This window comes from Nipponia nippon, unplaced genomic scaffold (genome assembly GCF_047370975.1).
Source record: "Nipponia nippon isolate SJK-2023a ecotype South Korea unplaced genomic scaffold, ASM4737097v1 scaffold_14, whole genome shotgun sequence".
Classification (NCBI taxonomy): Eukaryota; Metazoa; Chordata; class Aves; order Pelecaniformes; family Threskiornithidae; genus Nipponia; species Nipponia nippon.
The window spans coordinates 14,342,333-14,370,086 of record NW_028262330.1 but is presented as its reverse complement, the minus strand read 5'-3'; the positions used below and the strand labels follow the sequence as shown (position 1 = coordinate 14,370,086).

Sequence of the window (27,754 nt, the reverse complement as noted above, 5' to 3'; positions counted from 1 at the left end):
GTTTTGGATTTGCGCTGAAAACAGTGCTGATAAGACAGGGATGGTTTCGTTCCTGCTGAGCAGTGCTGACACAGAGTCAAGGCCTTTTCTGCCTCTCCCCCCACCCCAGCAGCGAGGAGGCTGGGGGGCACAGGGAGCTGGGAGGGGACACGGCTGGGACAGCTGCCCCCCGCTGCCCCAAGGGACATCCCACACCACAGGGCGTCATGCTCAGCATATAGAGCTGGGGAAGAAGAAGGAAGGGGGGGGGACACATTTGGACTGGTGGCATTTGTCTTCCCAAGTAACCATTACGCGTGATGGAGCCCTGCTTTCCTGGAGATGGCTGAGCACCTGCCTGCCGATGGGAAGGAGTGAATGAATTCCTTGCTTTGCTCTGCTTGCATGCGCAGCTTTTGCTTTGCCTATTAAACTGTCTTTATCTCAACCCACAAGTTTTCTCACTCTTCCGATTCTCTCCCCCATCCCACCGGGGGGGAGTGAGCGAGCGGCTGGGTGGTGCTTAGCTGCCGGCTGGGGTTAAACCACGACAGTATTCTAGATGCAACAGATCTGTCTGATTTGACAGTTTCTAAAAGAAAATGTCTCTTGATCTCCTGTTCTGGGCAGATTCCTAAACTACGTAAGTGGAGACCCATTTATTCTTGGGTACCACTGTTTGGCTTTTTCCCCAGAACTTACCTGGGGGTCCCCACTGGCTTTCCGGAGGCTGATATGACCAGAGTCGAGCTGGTGTACCGGGGTCCCAGAGATGTGGTAGCCATTCACTGTAAGAACAGATGGAGAGTTAGCAGGCTTGCTGCCGGTAGCAAACGAATAATTGCATATTTTAAAAACTAATCACATAATTGAATATACAGATATAAATCATGGTGCCTTTTTTGAGTCACCAGTGTTCACTGCCTCCAGCCTAAGAAACTACAGATGCTTTTCCCCATCCTAACAGGCTGGCAATGGGATGTGTTAGCTCCAACCCAGAAAGACCCCAGAACCAGACTCTGCAGAAGCTCAGCCCACTCCACCCTCAGGATCCTGCAGCAGGCTCCTACCAGGAGTTACGACAGGAGTTACTGAGCTGCAAAGAGCCAAGAAAAAGAGACCCCCAAACTCAAAACAGTTCCCATAGCGCTGTTTGGTAAAACGATGTGTTTGAAGAAGTAGGGTATGTAAAAAGCACTGGTTTAATGGAGATGGGCTTTTCATGTTAAGAAAGCAAGCCGTCTAAGATGTTTATGGTTCATGTATACAGCTGTACGGTGCTTTATGCTTTATCAGTTATGCAGCTGATTCTCTGTTACTTGATTCCCTGCAACTTCAAGTCAGGACAGAGGTGAAGTAGTCAACCCTGTAGCTACCACTTCCTAAAACGCTTCGTTTTGCACATGTGCTCTGTGTGAAAAACTACAGCCAGCCCGTGTTCCTCTGCAGCTTTTGCTTGCCCTGCCCCGGCAGAAAGCAGGACCGGGAAGGGCAGCCCGTCCTTCCTTCCCAGAGCCGGCAGCCCCGCTGACTCGCTGGGCCACCATCTGCCTCCAAGGAAGGAGCCATCCCAGCTCTGAGCAGCACTTCAGACAACCCGCCAGAAGATGCATCAGTAGGGAAACAGCAGGCGAGAAGACCTATGTATCAGAAGAGAAAGCCCCACCACGTTTACTCTGCTACACTCACGTGACCGTGCACATTAAATATACATCCCATGTAATCACAGCATTTTTCTTTGCTCTGCTGAGTGGTAGCAAAGCAGAGTCACCCAGTGCAGTGGTCAGGCACAGCATCAAACAGTACCTGCAGAACTCTTCTGTGACACAGGGCTCTTTGGAGTCCCAGGCACACTGCTTGGCCGCTCCCAGGTCGTTTCTGTTGAAGAAAACATCAGTGTAAGGCTGATGGAGGTCTTGCACACACCAATTATGTCTATTACACACGTGCAAATGGGTCTGACCCTCAGTGTTCTCTGACCCAGGTTCGCACCCTGTCAGGGGGGTGCCTGCACCTCCCTGCACTCCCCGTCTCCTCCCAGCTCTTTCTGCTGTCGCTTCCCAGCCCCCGCTCCCTTGGCAGCCAGCTGGGATGGGTGGGAACAGAGCAGACTGGGAGCTGCATCACTGGTTCTTCCAGTGCAGGTCTGCCCCAGGGCCGTGCTCAAGAAAGCAGGGCTACAGCTGGACACACGGATCACTGCCTGTAATCTGCACAGACGGCATTTCCAGGTGTAGTTAGATCAAGCCCAGTGTGGGGTCCTACCTGCAGCCCACTGTGGACAGGGAGCTGCAGCACAGCCAGTCGTGGCCCTTACCCTGGGAACAAGGACCAAGCGGTGGCAGTGCCTTTGCTCCTGCTCTCCGCATGAAAGGCAGCTGTGAATGACTCAGAGATGTGGTTTTAGTGACATATGCACAGACCATAGCATTTTTTTCCCTCAAAAAAACTATTATTTCCCTGGCAAATTTCCTTTTTTCCGCTCGGGCCCTTTAGCAGCTGGGATATGCACATGTATGTCACACCAGTTTTGATACTCAGAAGACTGCTGCTGCTTCTCCCCTCCCGGTTTCCTCTGTAGTTTAACCATTTTCCTCATTTTCTCAGCAAATGGAAAATTATTTTTGACCACATGCTAAATACAGAAGATTTAATTGCAAAACTTTGTAAAAGTTGCGAACAGCAGACAGAGGAGTTAGAACAGCAACTTCTGGAGAAGTCTAGCTAGAAAGCCCAAGCCACCATTCCTTTTGAATAAACACTTTGGTACCAAACCAAATAAATAATACTGACCGCCTGCCAATATCAAATAAGAAAATAAGCAAGTTAGTGTAATCAAGTCAAAGGACTACTTTGGCCACTTCATTTGAAACTGTCATTCCCAAAATCCCAACCAACAGCCATCCAAGCCTGCCAGAGCCTGAAATCCTGCATCTCTCTGTTCTGGATGAACATGGTCAAGCGGTAACGGGGCAGGAGCGGCTGAGAGAGCTCCTGGGTGGAAGAGCTGAGGGGCTGGCAGTCAGCATGTCCATCGGGGCAGGTACGGCCTCCTCTCCGGGATGAGTGCTTATCTGAGCAATGGAACGCTAACGTGCTTCAAGAAGCAGAAAAGGCCTATTGGGTAAAGAAGGGAGTACTGCTTTGTCTGTCTTTATATATACATTCATGCACATATCTACACATACAGGTGTCCTCAAGGGTTGCGCTAGGTTCCTTATTTCAGGAAAGGACTGAGGATTACAGATCCCAAACGGGGGACGGCGCCATCCCCTGCACCTGCGATGCCCAGACCCTCCAGACACACGCCCTGCGTCCTGCCTCCCCCTCTCTCCCCTCCTCCCCGAGCCACAGCACGCTTTTGCTTGCAAAGAAAAATACTTTGAGCTTTTTTTTTCCTTGCAAGTGCAAAACCTGGTGGACTAGAAGCTTTGATGAATCACGGGGCAATATTTTAATTTTACTCAGCTTTTTGTGAATTGGGTAGTAAGTTAATAAATTCCACACTAGGTCAATAAGGAAGAATTGGAATGTGTTTTAACTAAACAGAAGGAAAATCAAATGCTAAGAGTTGTCTTTTATGAGTCAGCTTGTCTTGGCTTAAAATACCCAAGTGCATGGTTAAATAAAGACAAATTCTTATTTACATTTATTGTAATGCAAAGGTAAACAATAGAATATGCTACCCATGGTTCTGGTAGATTTTTTTTCTAATGTAAATTGTTGATTAATGAATAACAGAAGTAAGTTGACTTGAAGACAAGTGTTTTAAAGAATGGCTTTTGGAGATCTGTGTGGAGGGGCTGTGATGTCCACTCTTGCTACGCCCAAGCGCCGTCAGCGCGGTACCGTGGCTTCGTCAGAACTGACTTTGACATCGGCAGTAAAAACAGCTGCCTTCCTATTTGGCTTGGGTTTTTTTATACAAGCATACCTGTCTGCAATATTTTTGCATTTGTGAGACCGTACAGAGGAATGTACCTAAAAACTTAACAAATATATTTGAAATTTAATTAATTGGTTAAAATTACCAGCTGCTTCTTGTAACTGGTCTCTGCTTTGCCCGCTAGCTGCTGTGGAGCTGGTGCGAAGTACCTAATTCTTCCCCTCTGCCATGCAGACTGCCCAGATGCACAACTTGAGGGCAGAAATTTTACACGTGCCCAGTGGTGAGCATATTTGTGAATACAATCCAAAACATTCAGTGTCTTGACAAATTTTCTAAAATAAAGTGATTGTGGAGTTAGGCACACTGAAAAATAAAGCAAAAAATGCTATAAAGATGCATATGATAGAAATAACATCTTTTATTGGATAGGAAATGAAAAGAACAAGAATCTGTTTAACCCCATTTATTTTGAGTGCTAGGAGGAAAAAAAACCCAACCACTTCTGTGTACAGAGTAGCAGAGGGATTACTGCGCCGGGAGAGGAACTCGCCTCCATCAGGACTGCACTGCTGTAATGCCATCTGCTGGAAGCAACTAAATTTACTCATACTGTAACATTACAATTTCTCTGCAGCTTAGTCACGGTTAGAAGTGAACAGGGGGGTTTGATTTCTTCCACAACTAGAAAAAACTAGAAAAGGCTTGGTGAGAGGTAACACCCTGTTTGATATAGCCAAGACAGAGCCTCGTGTTGGAGTACCAAATGCAGCCTTTGATGCTGGTGCTTGCAAAATCTGAAGACCAGTTGTAACCCTGTGGTAAAACAATGATCACTGCTATTAGGAACAGATTCAATATCGGACAAGATTTTATATACCACCCAATTTTCCAGAGAGGATGTTGGAGACAAGCTAAAGCCTCTCACTCCGTGAGAGCGTAATTTAGCACTGGCAGACCAACACTGACAAGTTCTGTCCTCCCTTATCAGCCACATGTTAGTTATTCCATTTAGCCAACAAGGGGAAGGAATAATCAGTAGTTTCCCTGTCACTCTCTGGACTGTGCAGGAGGCCTCTGAACAGAAAGAAGTCCTGCAGCCCTGGGAGATAACTGGAAATTCGCTACTAAACAGCAAGGCAGTAGAAAGCCACTTGTTCAAACTGAAATGATGTAATGAGAGGAAAAATAGGTACAAGACCCAAGTGATACGTGCCAACAGAACCAAAGAGGGTTTTCACAGATGTGGTTAAACATTTCCTCCCAAAGGAAAGCGGAAACCTGTGGTGTTTGGGGCAAGAAAGTTCACTTTGCATCTGTTTGGCAGAATGAGAAGTGACATGATGTGCCCGGCCTTCGGAGAGCCACACACTCCGGGACCTCATGTTAGTCAAGAAACACAGCTTCTGAGCAGGTCCCAGTGCAGACAGCTTTTGGGATCAAAGCGTAGCAGTTGAAGAAGGAATTTTGTGTCCATGAATCCAGTAGCACTCCGAGGTCAAAGCAGCTGCTTTCCAGTCTGAACATACATCAGCCAAATATCAGGGCTTTAAGGTCTAGCATGATTCCTCCTAGGGTGCTTATATTGCTTTCAGGAATGGATTTAGTACCTCTGCATGGTGTCATCTGTAGTGCTATTTTAGGAGCTAAATGCGCCATAGTTTCATTGGCCAAAACTACGAGAACAGGGCAGAGCAAGCCAGAGGACTTCTGGGTCTGCTTACTGCACAGAAACTTTCCCTGGTCTTAAGGATCTGCAGCAGCTACAACGTGTCACCCGACTGCTGGTGCTATCTCACGTCTTTATAAATAGGTTTGGAGTTTGTTTTGGTTTTAATAGCAATAAATCTATTGCAATATTCTGTCCTGAATAACATGAAGCTGTGCAGGCTGCACAGGTCACTCTGACATGGATGAAAAACAGCAACAGAACAGGTCCTCCCCTCCTCAATGACACAAGAAGAAGCCCTGCAAGCTTCTCCCAAACTGTTCCTGAAAACGCGCAGAATTAGAAGTGATATTCACAGTAGGGTAGAACAGGCCCCACAGTCTTACCTCATCTTTTTCGGATTCACTTTGCTCTAGCCAATGGCATGTAGCAATCACCCATATGTGCAGACAGTTTGTGAACCTCCTAGCCTTCCTTTGCTGCTCCGCTGCATCTCCATAGGCTTTCAGCAAGGTTTGCTGCCTGTCCGTTGCTCCCCAAAGTGCAAAGATTGGTTGGACCTGTGAGTCGAAGGGCGTGCAAACAGCCCTGCTTTGGAAACAGGTGTCCTTTAACAGCACCATACTGCGCTCCCCAGTCCAAACCTCCAGGCTGCCTGAAGCCACCACGCTCCAGCTGGCTCTGCTGGAAGCAAACCTCACCTCGCCAGCCGACAACAAAGTGCCGTCAGTGCTCTCGCACCTCATCTCCCATTTCTTACTAAGATCTTCCCCATATTTGTGATGAATCAGAAAGGGTTTCATGGCACTTCATTTCTTGATATCGTGTGTGGGAGAAAACAGCCCAAAGGAGAGGCAGGAGGAGTGTGTGGGTTTGTGCACGTAAGGAAACCACTTGCAATGCCTTGAGACTGGAGTAAGCCATTCAAAACTTCAGAAGCAGAAGGAGTGGGTGAATGAGAGTACAATTAACATGTTTTCCTCCTGTTCCGTAGAGGACATGTAGCACAAGGAGATTTTGTTTCACTGGAGTGAGGAGGTCTCACCTCTGCGTCAGTTCACAGAACTGACTCCGGGCCAGGAGGAACCATCCTGGCTCTCCCCTCCTGGCCTCCTGCAGGCCAGAGCCTGAGGACTCTCCTGATTCAGCACAGCAGCACGTTCATCTTTGTGCTCCAACGTTTTGGTCCAGTGAGCCCTGCAGTACTGAAACTGGGTCACCTATAGCAACATCAGCTCAAAAGGCCCAAACAATCAGCCTACGCACAAGCCTCTGAACCGCAACATGGTCCTCTACACGGTGTCTTCTCATTGCATTGCGAGGTCACGCTCCTCCATGGGCCTCCCAGGGCCCTGGCCTTTACTTCCATCCTCATGCCTAACGAAAAGAGACACAAAAAGCAGGCAGAAGTGCCAGATGCAAATCTCTGCACCTGCATGAACCATGAGATTCAATCTCGCAAGTGCTGAAAGCAGAGCACCATGTAGTGCCTGAACTAGTTCAGCAGGAGTTGCAGTGTCAGAACTGAAATCCAGCTCCATCCCACAGGCAGTTCAATCAAAAAGAGACTGAGGCTGCCACACAGCTTTTATCCTCGGTCCCGAAACAGCACCATGGAGACAGGCACCATCCAAGAGTTCTTGAAATCTCCTGTCCATGTGTTGTGGGTAAAGGGGCCTGTCGCTACCTCAACAGCATGGGAAAAGCTGCTGACAACAGTCCTTACTTGATCTTTCAAAATGAGCACTGGGACCTGTACCGTGCTCCTCCTTTTGCAAACACCATGCAACAAAAGCGAGCCCTTCATTGCAGGCTTATTAGTGATAATAATGTTATTTCCAGCATTTTCTGAGACACACTTTATTTTTCCAGGTTTTAGGCCACTTCACCAGGGCAGGTTTCTATAGCACCCTTTCGCTAAGGCATCCCGTATCAGAGGGAAACTGCCACTAAAAAGTTTTATCTGTACAAGAAAAACCATGTAATGAAAATGTTTGACATCTCTTAGGTGTCTCCACAGATGACTTACTATTTCAGCTGCAGTTCATAAGTTTAGTTGGAGTAGGTGTTGACCGTAGCTGGTGAGATATGAAAGAAAAACCTCAACCCACAGACTAAATCCTTCCAAGCTCCTTAAGTGACTCAGAGAAATGGAAAAATATTAGGCGGAGGAAGTACTAGAGCAGGCCGTGGTTATATTCTTCCATCCACTGATCTCTCACTGCGCGTCTAGGAAGTACTTCACAAGAGGCAAGAATTGCCTGCAAGTGGTGAACTTCCTCACAGCTTTCCAGCATTGCAGTACTGGTTGTCTTCAAGGAGAGAGCCCCTTTAACGCATCTGGCTTTGCTGAGCCCCAGGCTGACACACGCACCTCGTCTCTCAGGGACATGACAAGGCATGCTGGGCAGGAGCTCAGGAACATACCAGTCTATCCAAACTACTGGGTCATCTCTCTCAAAGAAACGGCATGCTATCAGCTCACTTAGAGGTTGCTTTCTAACCAAACAAAGATAAAGTAAGTCTTGTTTATTCCCTGAAAATAAAGAATTCAAGATTTGGTAAAGGTTGGAGGTGAAATTACAAAATGACCAACTGTTACTAATAGCCTTAGTGCCACCCTTAGCCAGATTCATTCCAAGCTGTGCTGGGCTGCCGGGATGGCGCTCTCATGCATTTCCTCTGGAGAACTGCCCACTCTGTATTCACCCCGTTCCCCTCCCCACTCACAACAGCACCAGCGAAAACACAAATATCACTGTGTGATCGGAGGGTAGAAAATTCTCCTACTTAGTCTGTTGTCATCCTCCAATTACCCAGTGAAATGCAGCATTATTAAAATTGCTTTCATATTCTTGATTAAGGTCTAGCTTACAATGGTGCAGTAGGGAGGTTTCCTTTGCACCTGGTGCTTCTTAATTTAATCCTTTTTATGAGCTTACAATGCTTAAAAATTATGTGTCTTAGGAAAGAATAGTTGAGCTTGCAACATACTGATGTTACAGTCCTCTCAGCTCTGGCATTGCATAGAAGCTACGAGACATAAATGTAGTGAATGATATATTTTAGGATGGAGAACCTCAAAACATGCAAAAGTCCCTTTGAGTTTCCGTGGGTATTCTCTGACCCGGTGAGTGCCCTAATGACAAAGGTGCTGCGTACAAGATGACCACAACCACTGTCACCACCTCTTACCTGCCCATGTTGTGTCAGGCACTGCTCATGACAACCGCCCACGGACAAGGCACAAGGAGGATGAAGATTAACGGAGTTTCCAGCTGTGGATTCCAATGGTGCTTAGCCCTATCAGCACTTAACCACTCAGACTGGGATGTTTTAGCAGATACTGGTTTGGTGTCCTGGGAAATTTACTTGCAAGACAAGGACAGCACCATGCTGCTCATGAGCCATGGGATGTTTAATGTCCCTAAGCACTAGGTTTGCGAGGGAAATGCAACGTGTTTATGGCACTGAGTTTTCAGCTATTGTTTGGGCACTGGCTAGAAAAGCACAATCTGTTGTTTCTGCTCGTCCTGGGGTCAGCAGGCAGGCTGCAGGCTGCACAGTTGGATCAGAGGCTTGCTTGGAGTTAGGAACTTCAGAGGAAGAAAGATAAGCAGGAAAGGGTATCCAGGAGGACAGAAACAGAAAAGCTGGCTGGTGGTACCAGGAGGATGCTAAGTAATATGTATTTTTTCAGGCAGATCAAGAAAAATTTCCTAAACTCTGAAGTGCTGGACTTGAGATTCCTTTCAATGAAACAACTGCTGAAAGTCCGTGCCCCAGAACTTGCTTTTGCAGGTGGCATTTTACTAATGGTGTTTGTGACAATGAGAATATATGGACCTTAATTAGGATCAAGATAACGTGAAAGCAGAATTCCTGCTTTCCAGGAGACAGAAAGCTGTTTAGTAAATGGGAAGGACATAACACCACAGACAAGAAAAGCCTGGAAATAAGGACACACCATCGAAGGCTGACCTCAGCTGAGAATGCAAGATGGCAGCAAGCCACACGCACACTTGTGTCATAAGTATATAAGTCATCTTTAATGTGATGGACAAGGTAGCTGGAGTGCTATTGTTTGACTAATGCAAGAGGTATTACAGCTGCAGCACATCAGAGAATTACTTCAGCATAATCAAATATTTTCCTGCTGAATCTACCACCCACGCACAGTTGTAAACCACTCCCAAAGACACTGAGCAACCGTATGGTTAACCACATAGTAGCTGCGCATTCTGGGCACATGGTACTCTCAAACTCAGCATGGCAGTGTGATCCTAGGGCTCCCCTTTCAGAAAACACACCGAGGCCACCCCTGCCGAGCAGCATGGAAACCCTCCCGCGTTCTCTTACAGCCCAGGTTGTGTGCAGTATCATCTGCTCTGCCAGCACCATTCAGTCAATGGCTTACAACAGTCTCACATCTGAAAAGAGGATTAATGGGGTGTCAGAGGAGATCGCTCAGCCCAGTTTTCTTAAAGATGGGTAAGTATTGTGCATGCACAGAAGATGGTTCTGAAGCACACAATTCTTTACACCTTTCAAGGACTGGAGAGCATCTCCCCCCCCACACCCTGACTGCTTCTCACCTTCTCTGCCCCTTCATTTACCCCTCCTACCCTATGTCTGTACGTCCTTCCCCATCACTTGTGCTCGGACTCACGTCTCCTCTCATTTGTAATCACAACACAGAACTACAATTATTATTGATAAGAAAACGTCATACTAGGGAATTACTTCAGAAATATACATTTGTTTCAGATGATGCCAGGGAATCTCCTGGGAAAGGGGAGAGGCTCAGCCCTAGTAAGCTGCATTACGTTGCCAGCAGTCCTGAAGCTGCCTGAACCAAACACAAAGCATTGTAAAGAAATACAGGCAGGGGAGAGCAGTGCTATTTTCCTTGCTTTGGGCTTTGAAAATGCCAGCTAGAAGCCTGCTGCCAACCCCCAAAACAGCAGCAAGTAAATAAACATAGTTATTTCACAGGGACTGTCAGGTAGGAGATATCGAGGGCAGAAATGATTTCACCTTGCCTGCACCTGTCCCCAAATGACCCACAGGTTGTCCAGATGTGCTCAGGGTTGAATATAAATGTCAGCACTCTGTCTCTTTGCCCTCTCTCCCAGACAGGGTTTCTTCCTATTCACAGTCTTCCCATTAGCTCATATACATGAGAAGTTTTGGAAGCTTCACACACAGCGGTTTTGCAACCCAGACCAGCCTGGGGACATTTACTTCTTGAAATTCCAGCAGAACAACAGAGGTTCTGGCTGACTTGCTGCAATGGTACCTGTCTTGGGAAGGGAATGGACAGGGACACCCCAGGACACAGCCAGGTACAGGCAATCTTGGCTGATTGGTGAAACGGTCACAGGCCCTGAGGGGCCAACAAGAGGTCTACAGCACTTCGCATAAACACTTACTGGCTTTTCTTCAGTACGACCACACACAACAACCCCTCACCTGAGTCACAGACAGAGATGGAGGAGCGTGCATAAAGCACTGGGATATTTATCAAGCTGCGACTTGAGCCAGCTCACTTGAAATACGAAGGCCACAAGATAACTGGCGGTTTCTGGAGGCCTCATTTCATGTTTCTCCAAACAGGTCAACACTGGAACTGACCTGTGAGCCCAAGGAGAGTGCAGATGGACAGCTGGCCTCAAAGGATGCAGCCCACCACTGTTTGCTCAGGTAAAACCAACAAAAAGGCCAGCACAGTTCTGGTGAGGAAGAAATAACAAAAAACTTGTGTTCATCTTTTTTCTGAAGCAATAAGGGAAGTCGATGGGCAGCCAGGTTGGTTCAGAAGAAGCACGGAAGCTGTGCACGAGGGTGTTTTACACTCTTTCCAGTCCCGCTAGACTTTTTTCCCCCCTTGCCCTTGGGATATACAGACCCCTTCTCCCTTAGTCCATCAGCTGTCATCACCCCCAGCTGCCAACACCCTTCCCCATCCCCGGAACGCAGCAGCAGCCATCCCTACAAACCCCTCTTGGGCACTGGGAAGGATCAGGCTAGAGAGGGGTGGGTTGCCCACCATGCCCTCCCCATCCGGAGTCACTGAGACGTCCTCTGCACGGCAGCAGGAGCTTCAGGAGATGGGGACAAGAGGTTGCTGCTTACACACTTCAAACAGCCAATTCCTCTTCCCTTGGCACACGCAGTGGGCGTGGGACAACATGGACTGAGCACGCGTCCTGGAGGGCTTGTGGTAGTGCTAGGGGCTGCGTGCCTGTGGGTAGTAATGCTGAGGCTGGAGAAACTGGGGAAGCATGAGTGTGGAGACAGCCAAACACTGTCTAGGAGGAGACTTCAGCATCTAAAACTTGATGGATAAAATATTCAAGTCAGAATAGTATTGATCAAGGGCACAGGGACAGACTGCTGAGGAACAGCCAATACTGCAGGTCTGGGAAGGACCTTCTCACCCTTAGGGAGTTACTTCTCGGAGTAACCACTGGTCTTCCATTCATTGCTCCAACAGCAGAAAAGTATTTCCCCTCCATCTGCTGAATCAAGCCTATGAGTACTGCACACATAAATGCAGTTTTTTTCAGCTCAGGCCTAGTAGCTTCTAGCATGTAGAAAAGCTTTCCACGGGGCTTACAGCTCTGCAACACTGAGCTGCAGCTCTGGCCAGCTCTAAGCTATACGCTGTGGCTACCTTGAATGAGGCGAAGTGTGCTACGGGGAAGGTGGTCTCCATCTCCGAAGTTGTACTTGCAGAGCCTGCCTTTCCTTTCCACTGCCTTCCTGCCAGCCCCCACGTGGCCTCCTAGCTTCTTCTTAGTACTTGTGCAATGAAGGTATCTAAAGACTTATTTCTCTCCTCAAACATTGCCATGCCAACAGGTCATAGTTCTGATATTTCTGATATTTCCTAAACCTGCCAAGGCTTCCTGCCCCTCGATAAATACTTTTGCCCTGGTCTGATTTGCAGAGCTATTGGCCTGGCCTTCCAGCTCCTGTTATTCAAGTAACCCCCGGGAATACTGCAGCTTTTCAGACACTGAATCTTCCCCAGAGTGCTGTCCCTCTGATGTGCGAGTACACATGCAGACAGACGTGTGTTTGTGCGCACGTGTGAACACACCTGGGCACTTGCAACAGCTGTAGGAACTCGGTGTAGAAATGGGGTGCGGCATTTTACAGATGTCCTATGCATCCTCCGCGCTGCTGGGGAAGAAAGCCAGGGCGGATATTTTGGGTGTGAATGGAGGTGTGCTCACCATATGACCTGACAGGAGGAGACCATTTCACTGTGCAGCCCTCTCTGTGCCTGCTGACGCCATCATGGCTGCATTCTGCTGTGCGAGTAGTAAGGGGCAGTAATCCCATGCAAGGAAACTGAGGACGTTTTTTAAGTTCCCCTTCAGTTCTAGGCTGTAAGCTCAGGTCCCTGGGGAGACTCACTACAGCCAGCTTTACCTGTCTGTGGAGTCAGTATTGTCACTGAAGCGCTCCTTAGAGTCAATGAAGAGAGACTGGCACTTACAGGGTGTAGCTCACATTAGCTATTTTAGACACCTATATCAGGAAGACAATGGAGAGGTAAAGGTAATCATTTCTTTTCATGGATAAATGGTGAGACTGGAAGATCCCACTCAAATAGACTTGTCCACCCTGCGGATGGTACCTGGTCAGGCAAATCGAACTCTGCCCTGCTCAGACGGCGATAGGGATAGTGAAGCCTACCCAGGGGCACAGGAGTGAGCATCCTAGAGGCCGCTCAGTGCTGTGGACTCTGATGAGCAGCAGCCTGACAGCTATGAGCTCCTTTGCACACACTTCTTTCCAGTTTATCAATCATCCTTGCTTGCTGGTGTCCTGAGTCTAAACAGAGAGCGTGAACATGCACTTAACCCTCCACATCCCAGGAGAGGTATCCTAACTGTCCTTCCTTACAGCACAGGACTTGCAGAGCTAATGATGCAAAATAAGGACCATGACTGCTACAGAGAAGGGTCTTCCAGGCGTTCTAGAGTGGCTTGCATCTCTCTGCTCTTTCTCATGTTTTGACATGACAAGCTTGGATGTCTCTAGATGTTGTACAAGACAGACGCCAGGCATCCTGACTGTAATGTAATTGATGCAGACTCAACCTTCCTACAGCAGGCCATACTGTGAAAATAAATTTTAGGTATATTGAAATTCTCTTGTGCTTCATTCTGCAGACCTTTTACAGGTCACAGGCCTTTAAAATGGTTTCAGGATTGAGTCCAACCAGTTTCAAAGGATGATAACTGTGGAGTGTTTATGTGGTTGGGCCATCAAGTGGAGATAGCCAGGAATGTGCTGTCTTTGTCGGCTGGCTCATTTACCTGTGCAAATCTGTTTGTTCCGTACAGAGTCACCCCAATTCTTTCATTACCGATTTTTATAACATCTTTTTTCCACACAAGAACAGTGTCTCATAAATTCTATTTCTTTCCAGTTAAGAACCAACTTCCTTGTGTTTTTCATGTAAAGACAATGAAAATCAGACCGCACAGCAACACGCATGGTGGAAATACTATTATGGTCAGCTAAGATGTAGGGATAGCACAGGCAGATAAGCACAACGTGGAAGGACACTAACCACTGGAAACAGCTGTCAGTAATACTAACGCCTCACAGTGGGGGAAGGTTCTGTTGTATTTTCAAGGCTCAGAAGAATCAAGATGTTACTTACCCCTAAAATCCCATTTCCCCTCCCCAGGAATGGGAATGCATACTTGAGTTCCCATCTCTGAATAGCTCAAGCACCAAGAGCAAAAAAACATATTTAATGCAAGGAAAGCCTTCTGCACCATGTGAGGAAGAAGGTAAATGGTGCCGGTTGCTTGCTAAAGCAGAGATGGTGCAGTGCCAGGCATGTTCAGAAAGGCAATTCGTTGGATGGACCGGTCACCCAACACCTCCTGTTTTCAGAAGGGAGCAGAACTACACAAAGGGTTCAGCTGGCAGAGCCCCACCGCACCAAAACTTGTATAGCTTTTGCTTGTTGTCCTTCTTCAAAGGCCGTGTCCGCTCCCTGCTCCCAGCTGTGGACCCATCCCAGCAGACTGACTGCCCGGTGCAGAGCCCACCAGCGCCTGCTGCCCAGCACGCTGCTGGCTAAACCTGCCTTTCCCTGGGGAGCCGGAGGGCAGGACTGTCCAGGGAGGAGCAGGATCAGTCCCAAAGCACAGTGGGAACATTCAGCACAGGTGCATGTGGGTAAACACGAAATGAAGCACAGTAAATGTTCCTCTGAACACATATTAAAGTTCTTTGACTTAAGACAACCAGAAAAAGCAAACCAGCAGTTGAGTGACAGCCTATTTAGATGTGATGTATGTAAAAATTGGGGAAACACAGATACCAAATAAAGAACAACTCCCATGTGAGTCCCAGGCATTTGTCATCCTCTACATTGATAAATATTTTTCATACAGGTTAGGCTTTACAGACTGAAAAAACAGGCCTGACAGGGATTTCAGGAAGTCATTTTGTCCCTGCTGTGCCCCAAAGCAAGGCCAACATGATTTTTCATGGTTTTGCGTAACCTGCTGTGAGAGACCTCCAGGGATACAGGCTCCCAGGCGACTCCCTACTCCCACACTTTACTGTCTCAGAGAGCTAGGAAGAGTTAGAGTTGTCCTCATTGCAACTGAAGGGTGTTACTGTGTCTTACTGTCAGTCACAACAGGCATTGCAAACAGTCTTCTCCGCAACAGCATTTTATGCACTTGAAGCCTACATTCATGTTCCCATCCACCTCTTTGCTTTCTTAGGGCAGGCAGCCCCAATCTCTTAACATTTGCCCACAGGCCATGTTTTCCACATCTCCCATCATTCTTGCTACTCTCTTCTGGGCTTTATCCAACTGGCTCACATCTTTCCTCAAGTTTAGAGCCCAAACAAGATAAAATATTCCAGCTGAGGCTTTATAATTTCCCTGTAAAGCTGGAGGCTTACAGGCTTACTTCATGCCTCACAGACAACATTCCTATTTATACAACAGAAAATGCTGGCTGTTTTTGTACTAGCACAACACTGCTGGCTCACACACCGTTTTAGATCCTCCAGAGCCCCTACAACTTTGTCTGTAAACTGCTCCATTGCCTGTCTTTGTCACTTAATTATTTCTGATGAAATCTCCAATCTTAAGTGCATCTTTACTGAACAGCATCCTACTCTTCCAGTGCGTGCCCTCCGCTGCAGGATGGTTGTGAATTCTGAGCCTGTTCGGTGCAGCACACCATGTTCTGTCCCAGCTTCGGTTAAAGTTAACGTTTGAATAAGTACTCTCGATGTCAACACGCCATTCATTACTGGAAATACTGACCAGAACGAAGCCTCGGGCAGATCCCTGCAGGATTTCCTTCGGTGCAAACCTCCCTTTGACAAGGGACCATTGATTACCACGCTTTGAGTATGATGTGCCAAACAGTTTTGCACCATCTTATTGTAATTTAACTATGGTCCCCTTTCCCTTTAGTTTGCTTTCCCTCTAGCCAGCTTTCAAACCGCCTTTGCTGCTTTTAAGACCTGTCTTCCTGCAAATGAGCTGCCTTTCCTGCATGAGGGGGTCTCTGCTCACAGACCTGCCCTGCCCGGATGCTGCATAGGTGTTTAGCCACAATCCTACCACATGAGAGGGCACAAACCTTGTCTGACCACTGCTTGTCAATGATGGAAGTGCTAAAACTGCCGTAAACCCGCCAAGAAAGGCTGCTCTTGCTAGCACCCACCTTCAGAAAAGCGGTGCTTCGCCCTGCAGCCCCCGAGTGGGGCGGGGGGGATGTTCGGCTGTGCTCTTACCCAAGGCAGGGCTCAGCCGCAGCCCTGAGCTCGGTGAATACCCCCACCCCACCCCGCTCCGCGATATGCCTCCCACTGCCTCAGAGGGCAACTGGCTGGGCACACAGGACAGCTGGAGTACTGCAAGAGAAGGACAGGCCACTCAGAGGATGTCCAAATACAACATTTAAAAGAACAGACAGGGAACCCAATGCCTGGAGCTGCCACATATGCTTAGCATACGGCTGAGATAAGTGACTGTCTTCTACCTCATGCATGAGAGACGTAAGGTGGAAGGGACAACCAAAGGGAGGATGCATGGTAGCAATGCCTAAGGGATGTGTTACATGTATAAAAAGAAAGCAAGAGCATGCATTTGTGGGCTTCAGGCTACAGGAAACCTTGCAGAGAGCTGTTCAACCAAAAACGCCCTGCCACATTTGCTACCTAACATCAGCCCTGAAGGAAAAAACACAATGTAGCACTCTAGCAATTAGCTGAGTTTAGCGGCAGGCCAAGTCTGGGTACCACCGGACTCTGGCAAAGGTGGGAGGATCAGAGACAGCTCCTGCAGCAGCACGCTGCTGGCAGAGGCTCCGCAGCTGCATCCTTGGATGGAAGCAGCTGGACAGGGTCCCCAGGGTGTGTACAGCACACGGGCAAGGCAGAACGCACAGGAACTGCTAGCAGGGCTCCAGCTGAGGAGAGCTGAGGATGCCCCTGGATGCTCTGTGTCACGGAGAGGAGCCCTTCCTCCCCTCCGCTCACTTTCTGGCTCCTTTTTCCCCCGGAACACTACCTATGAAAGAGCAGTAGCATCTCCCACTCTGTCCACTGAACAGCTTTGTGCTTCTTCTAGCTATTATTAGTTTCTCCTCTCAAATTTCTGCAGGCTTGAGTAGAAGTAGATAGATAGCCTCTTGCCTCTACTTCAGCTCCACTGCCTGGCTCAGCCTCGGTGGGTAGGAGAAGAGCAAAGCAAATAATACAGAAAAGCTTCAATAGGAGGGATATTCTAAGTTATTTAAAATAAGAGAAAAAAACCCACAAAAAACAGTCTCCACAGCAGCCAGACAGACCTGCTGTAAGCTAGAAGAATAACCAGTGATACTTTTTCTCTCTGAAACCATTCGTTCTCTCAGCAAGCAGAGCTCAGATCATGGTTGAGATATAGAAATCCCTTCTTGGATTAAAAAATTTCAAGGGAAAAAAAAAAGGCTACATAAAGTACGAGCCAGTATAACAAAGCTGAAGTTGTACAGTCCCTTTAGACAATTTGGTGCTTCAGCACCTGGAGAAGACACCCCTGATTTGGCATGGTGATTCTGATCCAGGTCCAGGTTCTACACCTGGAAACGGAAGGAAACGACACAGAGCACTTCAGAGGAGCCTGGGAGGGAACCCGTCTTTGGCTGATGACAGATAGCAACCACCAAGCCTTTCCAGGACAATTTCATGTTTCTTCCTGTTAAATAGGAAGCTTCGTAGATCCTGATAACAGGAGACATGAGACATACACGGGGACACGCCTAAACTGCTCTGGAGTCAGAGCTTCTTTCCACTTTGGGACTGAAAAGTAAAGTTCTCTCTGACAGGAGGCTCCAAACGGAGGAGAAGAAAAACTCGTTTTTCAGTGTAGCCCCATATAACAAGGTCCCTGGGAGCCCTTACAGTCCAAGGATGTGTCCCAGTGTTCTGCTGCATGTCAGAGGGTCCACCCCTCTGGTGCCAGCTCTCTACCTGCTCCAGGCAGCAGAAGGTGCTGGGAGCAGACAGTGTACTGCTGAGGTCCCCCAGCTGAAGCATCTACCTTAACTTTTGGTGAAGAGTGCCTTGCTGTTATCCAAATTGCCTTAAACTCACCTTCCAGTGCAGCTATGTTAATGTACAATTCTAATAACACACTTTATTCACGGCATCTAGTTTCAGCAAAGCATTTGTGAAAGACGGAAGTGGAAAAAAAAAAAAAAGAAAACCTCAACTAAACCACTTAGACTAAAAATAACCAGAAAGTTCTTTCTCTTTCCCTTATCGCTCCAAAGTGCTGTCCTCTCCTGGCAAGGTGCTACACAGAGCTTCCTTCTCCGAGCATACCTTATGCCTTGTTGCACCTGTTAAGGAGAGCCCTCCATGAGAAAGTCTGCATCACAAGGTCCACTCATGTGGACAGCGCTGGGAAGCTCCTTGGCTCGGGGAAGGCTCCTTCCCAAGCCCTTTAAAGGGGGTTCAGACAGATTTAATCTTTCACTCTGAATCTTAACAGTACTTATTCCTTATCCAGGAGATAGGCTGGCCATTTGTCTTCATTAAAATAAGGACTGCTTCACTCCCTTGGAGATGCAAATATTTCTTCCTCAGATGGGTGGGAACTACTCTGTTTGACTGACTAGTTAACACTTTGTTGCCTCAAGAAGTTCCCTTTTCTTCCCTCTAGTGACTCACTGGCATGGTTAACTATGAAATGTGTCTTACACAGAATCTTGTATTTTTTAATAGTCTGTATATTAACAAGTATACTTGCTGCACCCATCTATATGGGATTAATACATGTAGAAAAGGGCTGGCATTTGGCTGAGACCAGACACAAGAGTAGCTGGGTGGGTATCTCTAACATCCTTCTCTCGTAGGCAGACTCAACATCCAGATTCTGCTGGGCTGCATGGACAGAACCCAGAGCTGTTCCCATGCTATGCTATATTCTAAAAGAGTCTACATTTCATCAACCCCACTGAAGATGGACCTCTGTCCAGCAAGGAGATGTGATCAGTATGGTTCGTCAGGATTGCAGTGTCCTAGCAAGAGAAGTGCTCATGCCCTTCCTGGGAGGCACTATAGCCATCAGCACCCAAAGCAGTGCTCCCTGACCCCTCACAGTCTCCTGCTGCATGTGTGGGCCATGAGACAAAGCATCGTTTCAGACCGTCTCAGCTGTGGAATCAGAGGGGAAAGACCATGGGAAAGCAACGTGCACAGGGTCTACAGTGTTTCCTGATGGGTTAGCAATGTCCCTTCTCTTTCAGCTGAGACCAGATGTACATTCTAGCAATGGCTGTTACCCCTACGGTGGTTTTACAGCAAGTCAACCAGCCACTTTGTGACTCACTGTGTGAAAGCTGCTGAACACCCAGACTTCCCCTTGATAGAAAAAAAAAAAAAACACAGAGAATTTGTGGAGTGTGGAGGAGGTCTTGAAACGCTTTCTGATCATCCATCTCAGTAAAGAGATAACTGGTCCCTGGGAGATCTGAGAAACGTTTATGACCTTACAAACCAAGAGTTTTGCATCAACCGCTGCTGGTGGGTAATGGTGAGCAGATCTTTAACTACGTGGATCAGACTGAAGGGCAACCAGCTAGCTTCCACTGACCTCTGAGTTACCATGCTTGTGCACCGAACAGTGATCTCTCTCTAAAACGCTCCAGCGTACTTTCACCATCTGGTGATAGCTACGATAAAGAGAAAGCAACCTAGGAGTATATCTACACAAATAAGACCTTGGCGGAAAAGAGACCTAGCTCCTGCTGCTGAAACAATGGTGCTACGGAGGCAAAGCAGGAAGGAAGCCCATGAAACCCTGTGACAGAGAGGTACGCTGGCACCACGTCCCCATGACAAATGCTGTCACTGTTTATCTTGATTCTCCCAGCAGCAGCTGCAGCAATGACAGGACAAATATGAAGTTAAGACAAGTCATCAGGTGCAGTCAGTGAGCTGTCCGGTCTATGAGACTTGCAGTAAACATTACCCATGCCAATGCAGCTCTATCATAGGAAAGATGGGGACTGCAGTTTTATAGCATATTGTCTTTGACTTATCATATGGCTCAAAGCCAAAGAATACTTCCTGAGTGTCAAGGTGCAATCCCCTTGTTAGACAGCAAGCCTTGCATGCCAAATGTGACTTTACGGTGACTGCATGGCTCAGCAGGTCCAACTTTGCAGCACAGTCAAGGAAGAAAGTGCATATCCAACATGAGACTGGACAATCTGCCTGTGGATAGTCCTGCACTGCCAGTTTTGCAGGGACAAAGGTCAGAGCCAATTAGATTAAATCAAAATGGTGTCCAGACAGATGCTTATGCCAGAGCTGGATGAGGCTTCATCACACACTTCGGCAGAAAGGCTTTGAGGTTGCATTCAGCTTCTGCTTTGTCTGAGGCCTAGGTGACACCACAGGTGACACTTCTTTGGCACATAAACCATGTTGAGGAAGCATAGGCATTTGGGATGTCAATCTGATAATGCAATATAGCACAGCTAGAGCAAAAATACTCCCAAGCAATATCATCAAACTGATAAACTAGCAAAAAGCAGTATCTACACAGCTAGAAGACTTTCAGGCAGCAGCATATTCTAACTGAGCAGGCTGAGAGAAACTGAGCTTGCCAGGAACACCAGCTAAGCTGGAGGAGTCGAGGGGCCACAGTGGCCCTGTACACGCTGCAAGAGAATCCTGTTGTCTCACAAAAGGCTACAGCCCTCATGGAAGGTGTGGGAGGCTTAGAAATGCATGATTCTTGAGTCCAGCATAAGAAACAAGAGCATCCTAACTTCAAAGCCAGTTGGGTTTAGGACTACTCTGGTGAGGAGCTTTCTCATCTCAACAGAACTTGAATAAGTGCTCCCTAAAGCAAGGACCAGAACACAGAAATCACGCTTCTACTGTCTCTTTTATTCTCTGTTATTCTGAGAACCATTTTTGCTGCATAGCAATCCCATTGCAGTAGCTGAGAGCACTATAGGTGGTTTGGGCATTCTCCCAAAAAGGACTGGTTGGAAGTGACCCCTGGAAGTCTCCAGCCCAGCTACTCACTCCAAGCAGGATCACTGCTAACAACACATCAGGTCAGCCACAGCTTTGTCTAGCCAGGTTCTGAGATCTCCCAAGGATGGAAATTCCACCACCTCCCTGGTCAGCCTGTGCCAGGGCTATCCAGCCTTCCTAGAGAAAATAATTTTCCTGATTTCTGACCTGGGCCTACCAAGCAGGATGTGGCTATTGGCCCTTGTTATATTGCCTACAACTTCTGTGAGGAAAAGTAAAAAGTTGCCTGACATTATGGAGAAACTGAGTCCAGGCCATCTACCTTTCTGGGTTAGGGGTCCTGTGATAAGAGCTTTTATCACATAAAAACCAGGCTCTGCCTCTTACTGGTTTTATCTGACCTCAACCCAGTGCATGTGAGTAAGGGTCCATCACCATGATGGCTCGGGACTGAGTTTAATCACCTCCTCACCCACCTCTGAATTGCAGTGGGGACAAGGTATCTAACTCCTACTGATGTCCCTAGGCATGCAGAGGATGCTGCCCATGAGCCAGAGCAGACTATGCTTGACAATTAAGCCAGTGTTTAATGGTAATGTGCCTTCTGGAGGGTCCTATGAGATGTCAATGCATAAAACTCAGGTAAATAATGACTTGGCCAAGTTCTGGACCAAAGGCTTCTGAAATAAAGCACATCAGTCCCTGAATGGACTGTGAGGCACGTTGTGACAGCCCCTGGCTCTCCTTGCACTCACAGTGAGTCAGAAAGAGGAATGCCAGTGGTCGCTCCTGATGGCTTTGTGAACAAGGTGAACTCCTGCTGTGCTTTCCTCCCCTGTCATTCTGTCATTCTTTCTTCTAAAGAAATCTGGTTTTGCTGGTCACAAGTCTCTGTTTTGCAACACCATTCTGAGCTCATGACAAGAAAAGCAGGTAGACACAGTCTTAGGCAAGCCAAAGGGGGTACAAGTTTGACAGGTCTTCAGCAGCTGATAAGATTGTGAGTTAAGTCTGCTTCACCACTAGCATGACAGTGAATAAAACACACAAACACAGACTAAAAAGTCTGTCTTTGATGTCCCATTACATGTGTTTTTCTTCCCTTGTCTCCATGGGCAAGCTGACTCTGACTTGAGCAACTTTTCAATTAACTATTTCTGTTTTCCCCTAACGGTGCTTTAGTGATACCTGACATTCTATCAAACTATTTTACATATATGTACATATATAGACATAAATATCTCCAGCTAAAGGGAAAGGAAATAAGGAATGTGGTAAAAATTATATCCTTAACAGTGTTTTATATTCTAAAACATTTACAGCAGGGGTGTTTCTACTTTACATTCCCTGGCTTTTATAAAAGCTTCAGATGTCTTCTAATGGTCAGAAGTAAGACAGGATCAGAAGACTAAATCTTCTTATTATTTTCTTTCATATGGTGGCAGGGTCATATTAATTCCTTTGACTCTGGGCCTACTTTGTCATCAAAATCAACTTGAAAGACAATTTCCTGCAACAGATCTGTACTGCTAGGGTGACGCACTTACCGGAGCCCCCCTCCCCACTTACCATTTGTGAAGGTGTTCACATAGTACCTTCGGCCCTGGGGAGACATATAGCTCTGCCAGCCGGGGGGAAGATGGCCGTTCAAGGCATCTTCTCCTGTCTGAGCAGTTGACTTTCTGGGTTTCTGCTGAGAAAAGGAAAAAAACACAACCTATTAAGTCAATATCTAGATACTGTAAAGTCTAACCAGACACACATCTGGAAAGGGACCATGTGGTTTGGCATTGTAGAGATTGCAATACACCCAAAGACCTTCCATCCATTTCTCCTCTCATCTGTCCTAGCTTCATTGAGAACATGAAGCAACCTTCCCTTGGAGCACTGGCTACACAGAACATCCTTTGGGAGAGAAATGAAACTCCTCTGTATTTGATGTCCCATGAGCACCTGGACCTGTCCAAGAAAATGACTCTCATTAAGCAGTAAAATGCAAAGCATAAAATAATCAAGTGTCTGAGAAAGAAAGGCATGCATCTGGCACTCATTTACTTTAATGTGGATATATTGGTGGGTCAAAGCACTGCTCATGGAGGTGCTGCCCCAATTTAATTTCCAGGGGAACCATCACCTTCAGACATTTTCAAGAAGAAACATTGCAGAGCCATGTCGCCTATAGGAGTAGTGTGCTGAAGTAAATTTATCAATATGCTGATTATATACTAATAATGCATGTAATTAGCAATGCATACATTACCGAACTAGATGTAATCTGGATCCATATCATCCAGATACAGGATCATTAGGATCCAGATTACTAGGAGTGATCCAGATCATTAGGAACAGCGGGAGATGGGCACCATGTTGTCACCTGCTCTCCAGGCACACACAGAACTGCTTAGCAGGGTTCAAGTGCCACCTCAGTTCTACATCTCTTCACCAACTCAGTTGCAAGCCTCAGTGCAGGTTCAGGGTGCACAGAAAAGAAAGAGGTGAAGCTGAAGTGCAAGTAATTGTCTGCACTACACTGCATCACCTGGACTATCTCCCCCTTCCAGGTAGCTCTGGTGGTTCCTGGGCAGCTTGGGATTTACAGCAGCTGCTTGATGTGAGACTGGCAAAGAGCGCTTCATCCCAAAGGAGGCATGAACCCCACCTTCAACCGGGAACACTGAATAAGGCAAAGGTAGAGAGAGAAGATGCATGGACAAAGAGTGGCAGTTGCAGCCCTACAGGGCTGTGGCTATGAACAGAACAGCCTCCTCCTGGCTCACATCCAGAGAGCTCCACTTTGCCTTTCCACATCCCCTAAGGCAAACCAGGCATGCAATGTACTCATTTTTTGTTTGTTTGTTTGTTTGCATTGCCTTCAAAGGAAGAAATACAAAAGAACAAGGGAAAATGTGTGAATGGAATTATTTATCCCACGGAAGCGAATCTCTACCCAGGAAATGCCTTCCAACACGGTGGGGACGGGTCTGAAGTGACTGCACTCGATTCACAAGCAGCCACATCCAGGGGACAGACAGAGTTTCAGCATCTGCCTGCATGTAATGTTCAAACATTGACAGACATATGAACAGTACCGTCAGAAAGAAATCTGTGATGTGTCCTTCTCCTACACACTCAGTCTCCGAGTGAAATTCCAACTCTGTTCCAACCCAGAATAAAAGCGACATTTAATGATTTTGGAGCCAAAAGTCTATTTTATGTTTCTTTTCAGTTTCAGAAAACTCTGATTACAATGACTCTCAAGAGGCACTGAACTCGAGAATGATCTTGTGTTCGTGCTTCATCAAGCGTACTTGCACAGACAGGTCACCGGCTGCAAGGCAGCCATACGGACCCAAGGCCAGCGTGAGATGAATACTGTCTCACCACTGCAGCACAGATGGAGCCTGTGCTCGTTCAGATTTTAGCTCCTCTCCTTGAGCAGAGATACAGCCTGGGAGACTCAGCTGGCCCGACATGAATTGAACAAGTCAGCTTGGGAGATACTAAGGAACTCTACTGGGTTTATGACTCAAATCCCGTGCTCTGCGTGCCTACGGCTAGCAAAGTGGTACGCAGAATTAATCAGTAGGATCTCCGCCATCTATTCCTATCCCCTGTGTTTCTGCTCTCTAAGGTTTAATCAAATCAATTTACAGTTCCACTCACCCTGCTGTACATGTGAGACAGCAGAAGCTTTCACAGTTTATGTTACTATTTGATTTTTTTTTTTTTTCTGATCTCAGCTTAGGATGCCAGTGAAAACTTCTCTTACACGTTAGCCTGCCCAAAGGAACACGTTCTCATTATTGTTAGTGTTACACTATTGCCTAGAAATGCTCTAAATGAAATTCTTGTCTTCGTGAAGCTACCACAGCCATGCCAGTTATGTGATCGCAGGGGCAGGACCCCTCCATACATGCCACTCAAACACCTCTCTGTTTCATACAGCTTTCCCTGAAAGCTCTGAATCCTACTAATGAAAACATTAAACCTCATGAATATGACAGAAAAATTAAGCTATCCCAGTTTTACCTCTGGGTTATCTGAGTTCTTTTCCAACATGATATGGGTGTTTATTGAAGTGCCTTGTTTCACTATGCAATGCCACTGCTAACATGGCTCCAACAACCACATATTTATTTCCAGTTCTTTACAGCCATGTACGGGCACCAGCAGAAACTTGCTCACGAGCCCTGACACCTGCAGTATGTCCCTAATATCTAGCATCATCCTTTTGCTTGGCTTTACTTTCACTCACGACCGAAAATAACTCACTGCAGGCTTCCCAGGCATGACGTCCCTGGAAGCATCGCATTGCTTGTGCAGGTGATGCAGACCCGTGGACCAGTGTATGGGACTGACACATACTTTTCTCCCATGGACCTTACAGAGAGCTGTTTTGTGCAAGCTTCCTTTTGGTCCTGTTCAGCTCCTGTGCCCTGCCATGCAGGGGAGCTTTCCCATCTCACATCGCTCTCAGACACCCCTCTCACCTAACGTAAGGAAACACCGGGAAGAAAAAAGAACTCTTGGAAAGAGTCTGTCTGACCAGTGCAGTCACCCCAGTAATAGCAATGACAGCCGAGAAGGTGGCCAGTTGGTTTCTGTCTCCAGGACTGCCTCCTGAGGGGCTGTCCTTGCACCGTACCCATACACAGTCCTTGTCCAAAACACAGCTAGGTCTGGTGAGAAAGCCAGGGCTAAAACGCATTCAAACATTCAGGATCAAGTAACATATGCAGAGAAGGACAGATCAGAGAGAAAAGCATGGTAGCCCCAAGCTATTTTTTGAACCACAAAACCAGCCTCTCTCCCAGCATATTCCAAGGGATAGCAGAGTGCTGGGACAAATCCTGGGACAGCTCCTAAACTCTCCATCACAGGGTTATCGTCCCTTACTTTATTGTTTGCAAAAGCACACTGAAGAAAAATGAAAATCCACAGCGTAGGAGCGAACCAGCTGACGAAGAATTTGGCAGCAGGTTGGGTCCCTCAGCTTCACTGCACAGATCTCTGGCCTTGACGATAACAAAGTTACACCAGACTCTCGCTGCTGTGCATGATCACATAAGGAGGAATCTGGGATAATCCAACCTGGATTCTGTTCCAGAATCTAGAATCACAGAATCATTTAGGTTGGAAAGGACCTTTAAGCTCATTGAGTCCAGCCGTTCGCGAAGGTACAGCATTTCACACCTTTGTACTGCACACTCACCATTTCTGTCCTTAACACCTTCTGTCACGGAGGCACGCTAAAACTAACCAAAACGAAGGACAAACTCAAACACCTTTACTGCACAAAACAACCAAAACTACAAACAGAAACCAATGAAAAACAGGGGTAAACTGAAATCAATCAACAATCCGATAACAGCTAACACATAACAGGTCCGAGGTGTCAGTCGGGCAGGGTGGTGTTACTGCACGGCCATACACACGACGATGGTGATCCACAGTGGGTGTTAAACTCACTAACACTACGCCCCCTTTTAACTTCGGAGGCAAGAGGTGACTGTACCACCACTCCAAAGAAACCAGTGGGATCATGACTGTGGTCACAGGGTGGACTGTGTGGACTTCACCACCACCGCCATCCCCCCCCCCGGAAGATTGGGGCTTTTAAGATGGCGATCACTGGCTTTCCGCGCCTCATTTTCGCGCTGTTTGTGCCGCGCCATGCCCGCCGGCATGTACACCCCCCGGCAGGGGGAGCCGGGGAGCGGGGCCGCTCGGTCGCCAGGTGGGGCCCGCAGCCCCTGAGGCTCCTGGGCTCGGAGAAGCTTCTGGATCACGGCCAGTGATGGCCACAGCGCAGATGCGACCCAGGGCATAAACGGGGTGCCGCCGGCGGCCCCCTCAGAGCGGCCTTCTCAAAGCAGTGGGTCTGGGTGCGAAACCTCTCCCCTCGGGCTGGGACGCTGCCGGAGGAAACTTCCCGGGATTGAGGGCCCTCGCCTCCTTCGGGTGAGTGACTTTCTTCTGGATATCCTTGAGTGAGCCCTCACACCGCCCCTGCTGCGGGTGAGTGACTGCACCCTCCGGGTACCCATGGGAGGGAGAGTGTTTCCCCCTTAGTGAGTGAGTGCGTGCGCACTTTGGGTCATCCTTGCCGTGTGTATGGCCGTGCAGTAACACCACCCCGCCCGACTGACACCGTGAACCTGTTACGTGTTAAATGTTATTGGAGTATTGATTGATTTCGGTTTACCCCTGTTTCTCATTGGTTTCTGTTGTGTCATTTTGGTTGTTTTGTGCAATACAGTTGTTTTGAGTTTGTCCTTCATTTTGGTTAGTTTTAGTGCGCCTCCGTGACACTTCTTTCCCTCCTGGAGCTGAAGTCCTACCCATTCCCACTACCCCTCGTTCTTAATCTGGTCCTACAGTGATCCCGTGTACCAAGCAGGTCAAGACTAGGTTCAGCTCTCTTTAGGGCCCCATGGTATTACTTCATTCCACACAGTCAGCCCCAGGACCCTGCAAGGACAGATGCTGCTGGTTTGCTGAAGGGAAGCTCTGCAATTGCCCCAACATCCTTTGAGTCACTTTTTCAATGTTGCTTCAGATCTCCCAGACGGACTGCAGGAAAAGCAGAGGTCTTTTACAGATAGGTGCCATGGTTGTACTCTCAAACTATGCCAAGAGATGGATGTGGACAGTATAGCGTGGACACCAGCAAATGTTGG

At 47.5% G+C, this 27,754-nt stretch overlaps 1 protein-coding gene across 7 annotated transcripts in view; it reads right to left on the bottom strand.

Annotated features, from left to right (window-relative positions):
* The window catches only part of GAS7 (growth arrest specific 7), a 108,875-nt gene that overhangs the window by 45,958 nt on the left and 35,163 nt on the right, over positions 1 to 27,754 (bottom strand). For 6 of the 7 annotated variants that reach the window (XR_015703220.1, XR_015703221.1, XM_087750797.1 and 3 more), the window contains exons 2-4: positions 22,644 to 22,767; positions 1,786 to 1,857; positions 682 to 767 (exon numbers count right to left, since the gene is read on the bottom strand). Coding sequence is in view for 5 of the 7 variants with exons in the window: in XM_087750797.1 (XP_087606923.1) it covers positions 682 to 767; positions 1,786 to 1,857; positions 22,644 to 22,767 (282 nt within the window). In the remaining 2 variants the exon portion in view is untranslated. The remainder of the gene's footprint in view (positions 1 to 681; positions 768 to 1,785; positions 1,858 to 22,643; positions 22,768 to 27,754) is intronic. The other variant, XM_087750801.1, reaches the window with a different exon arrangement.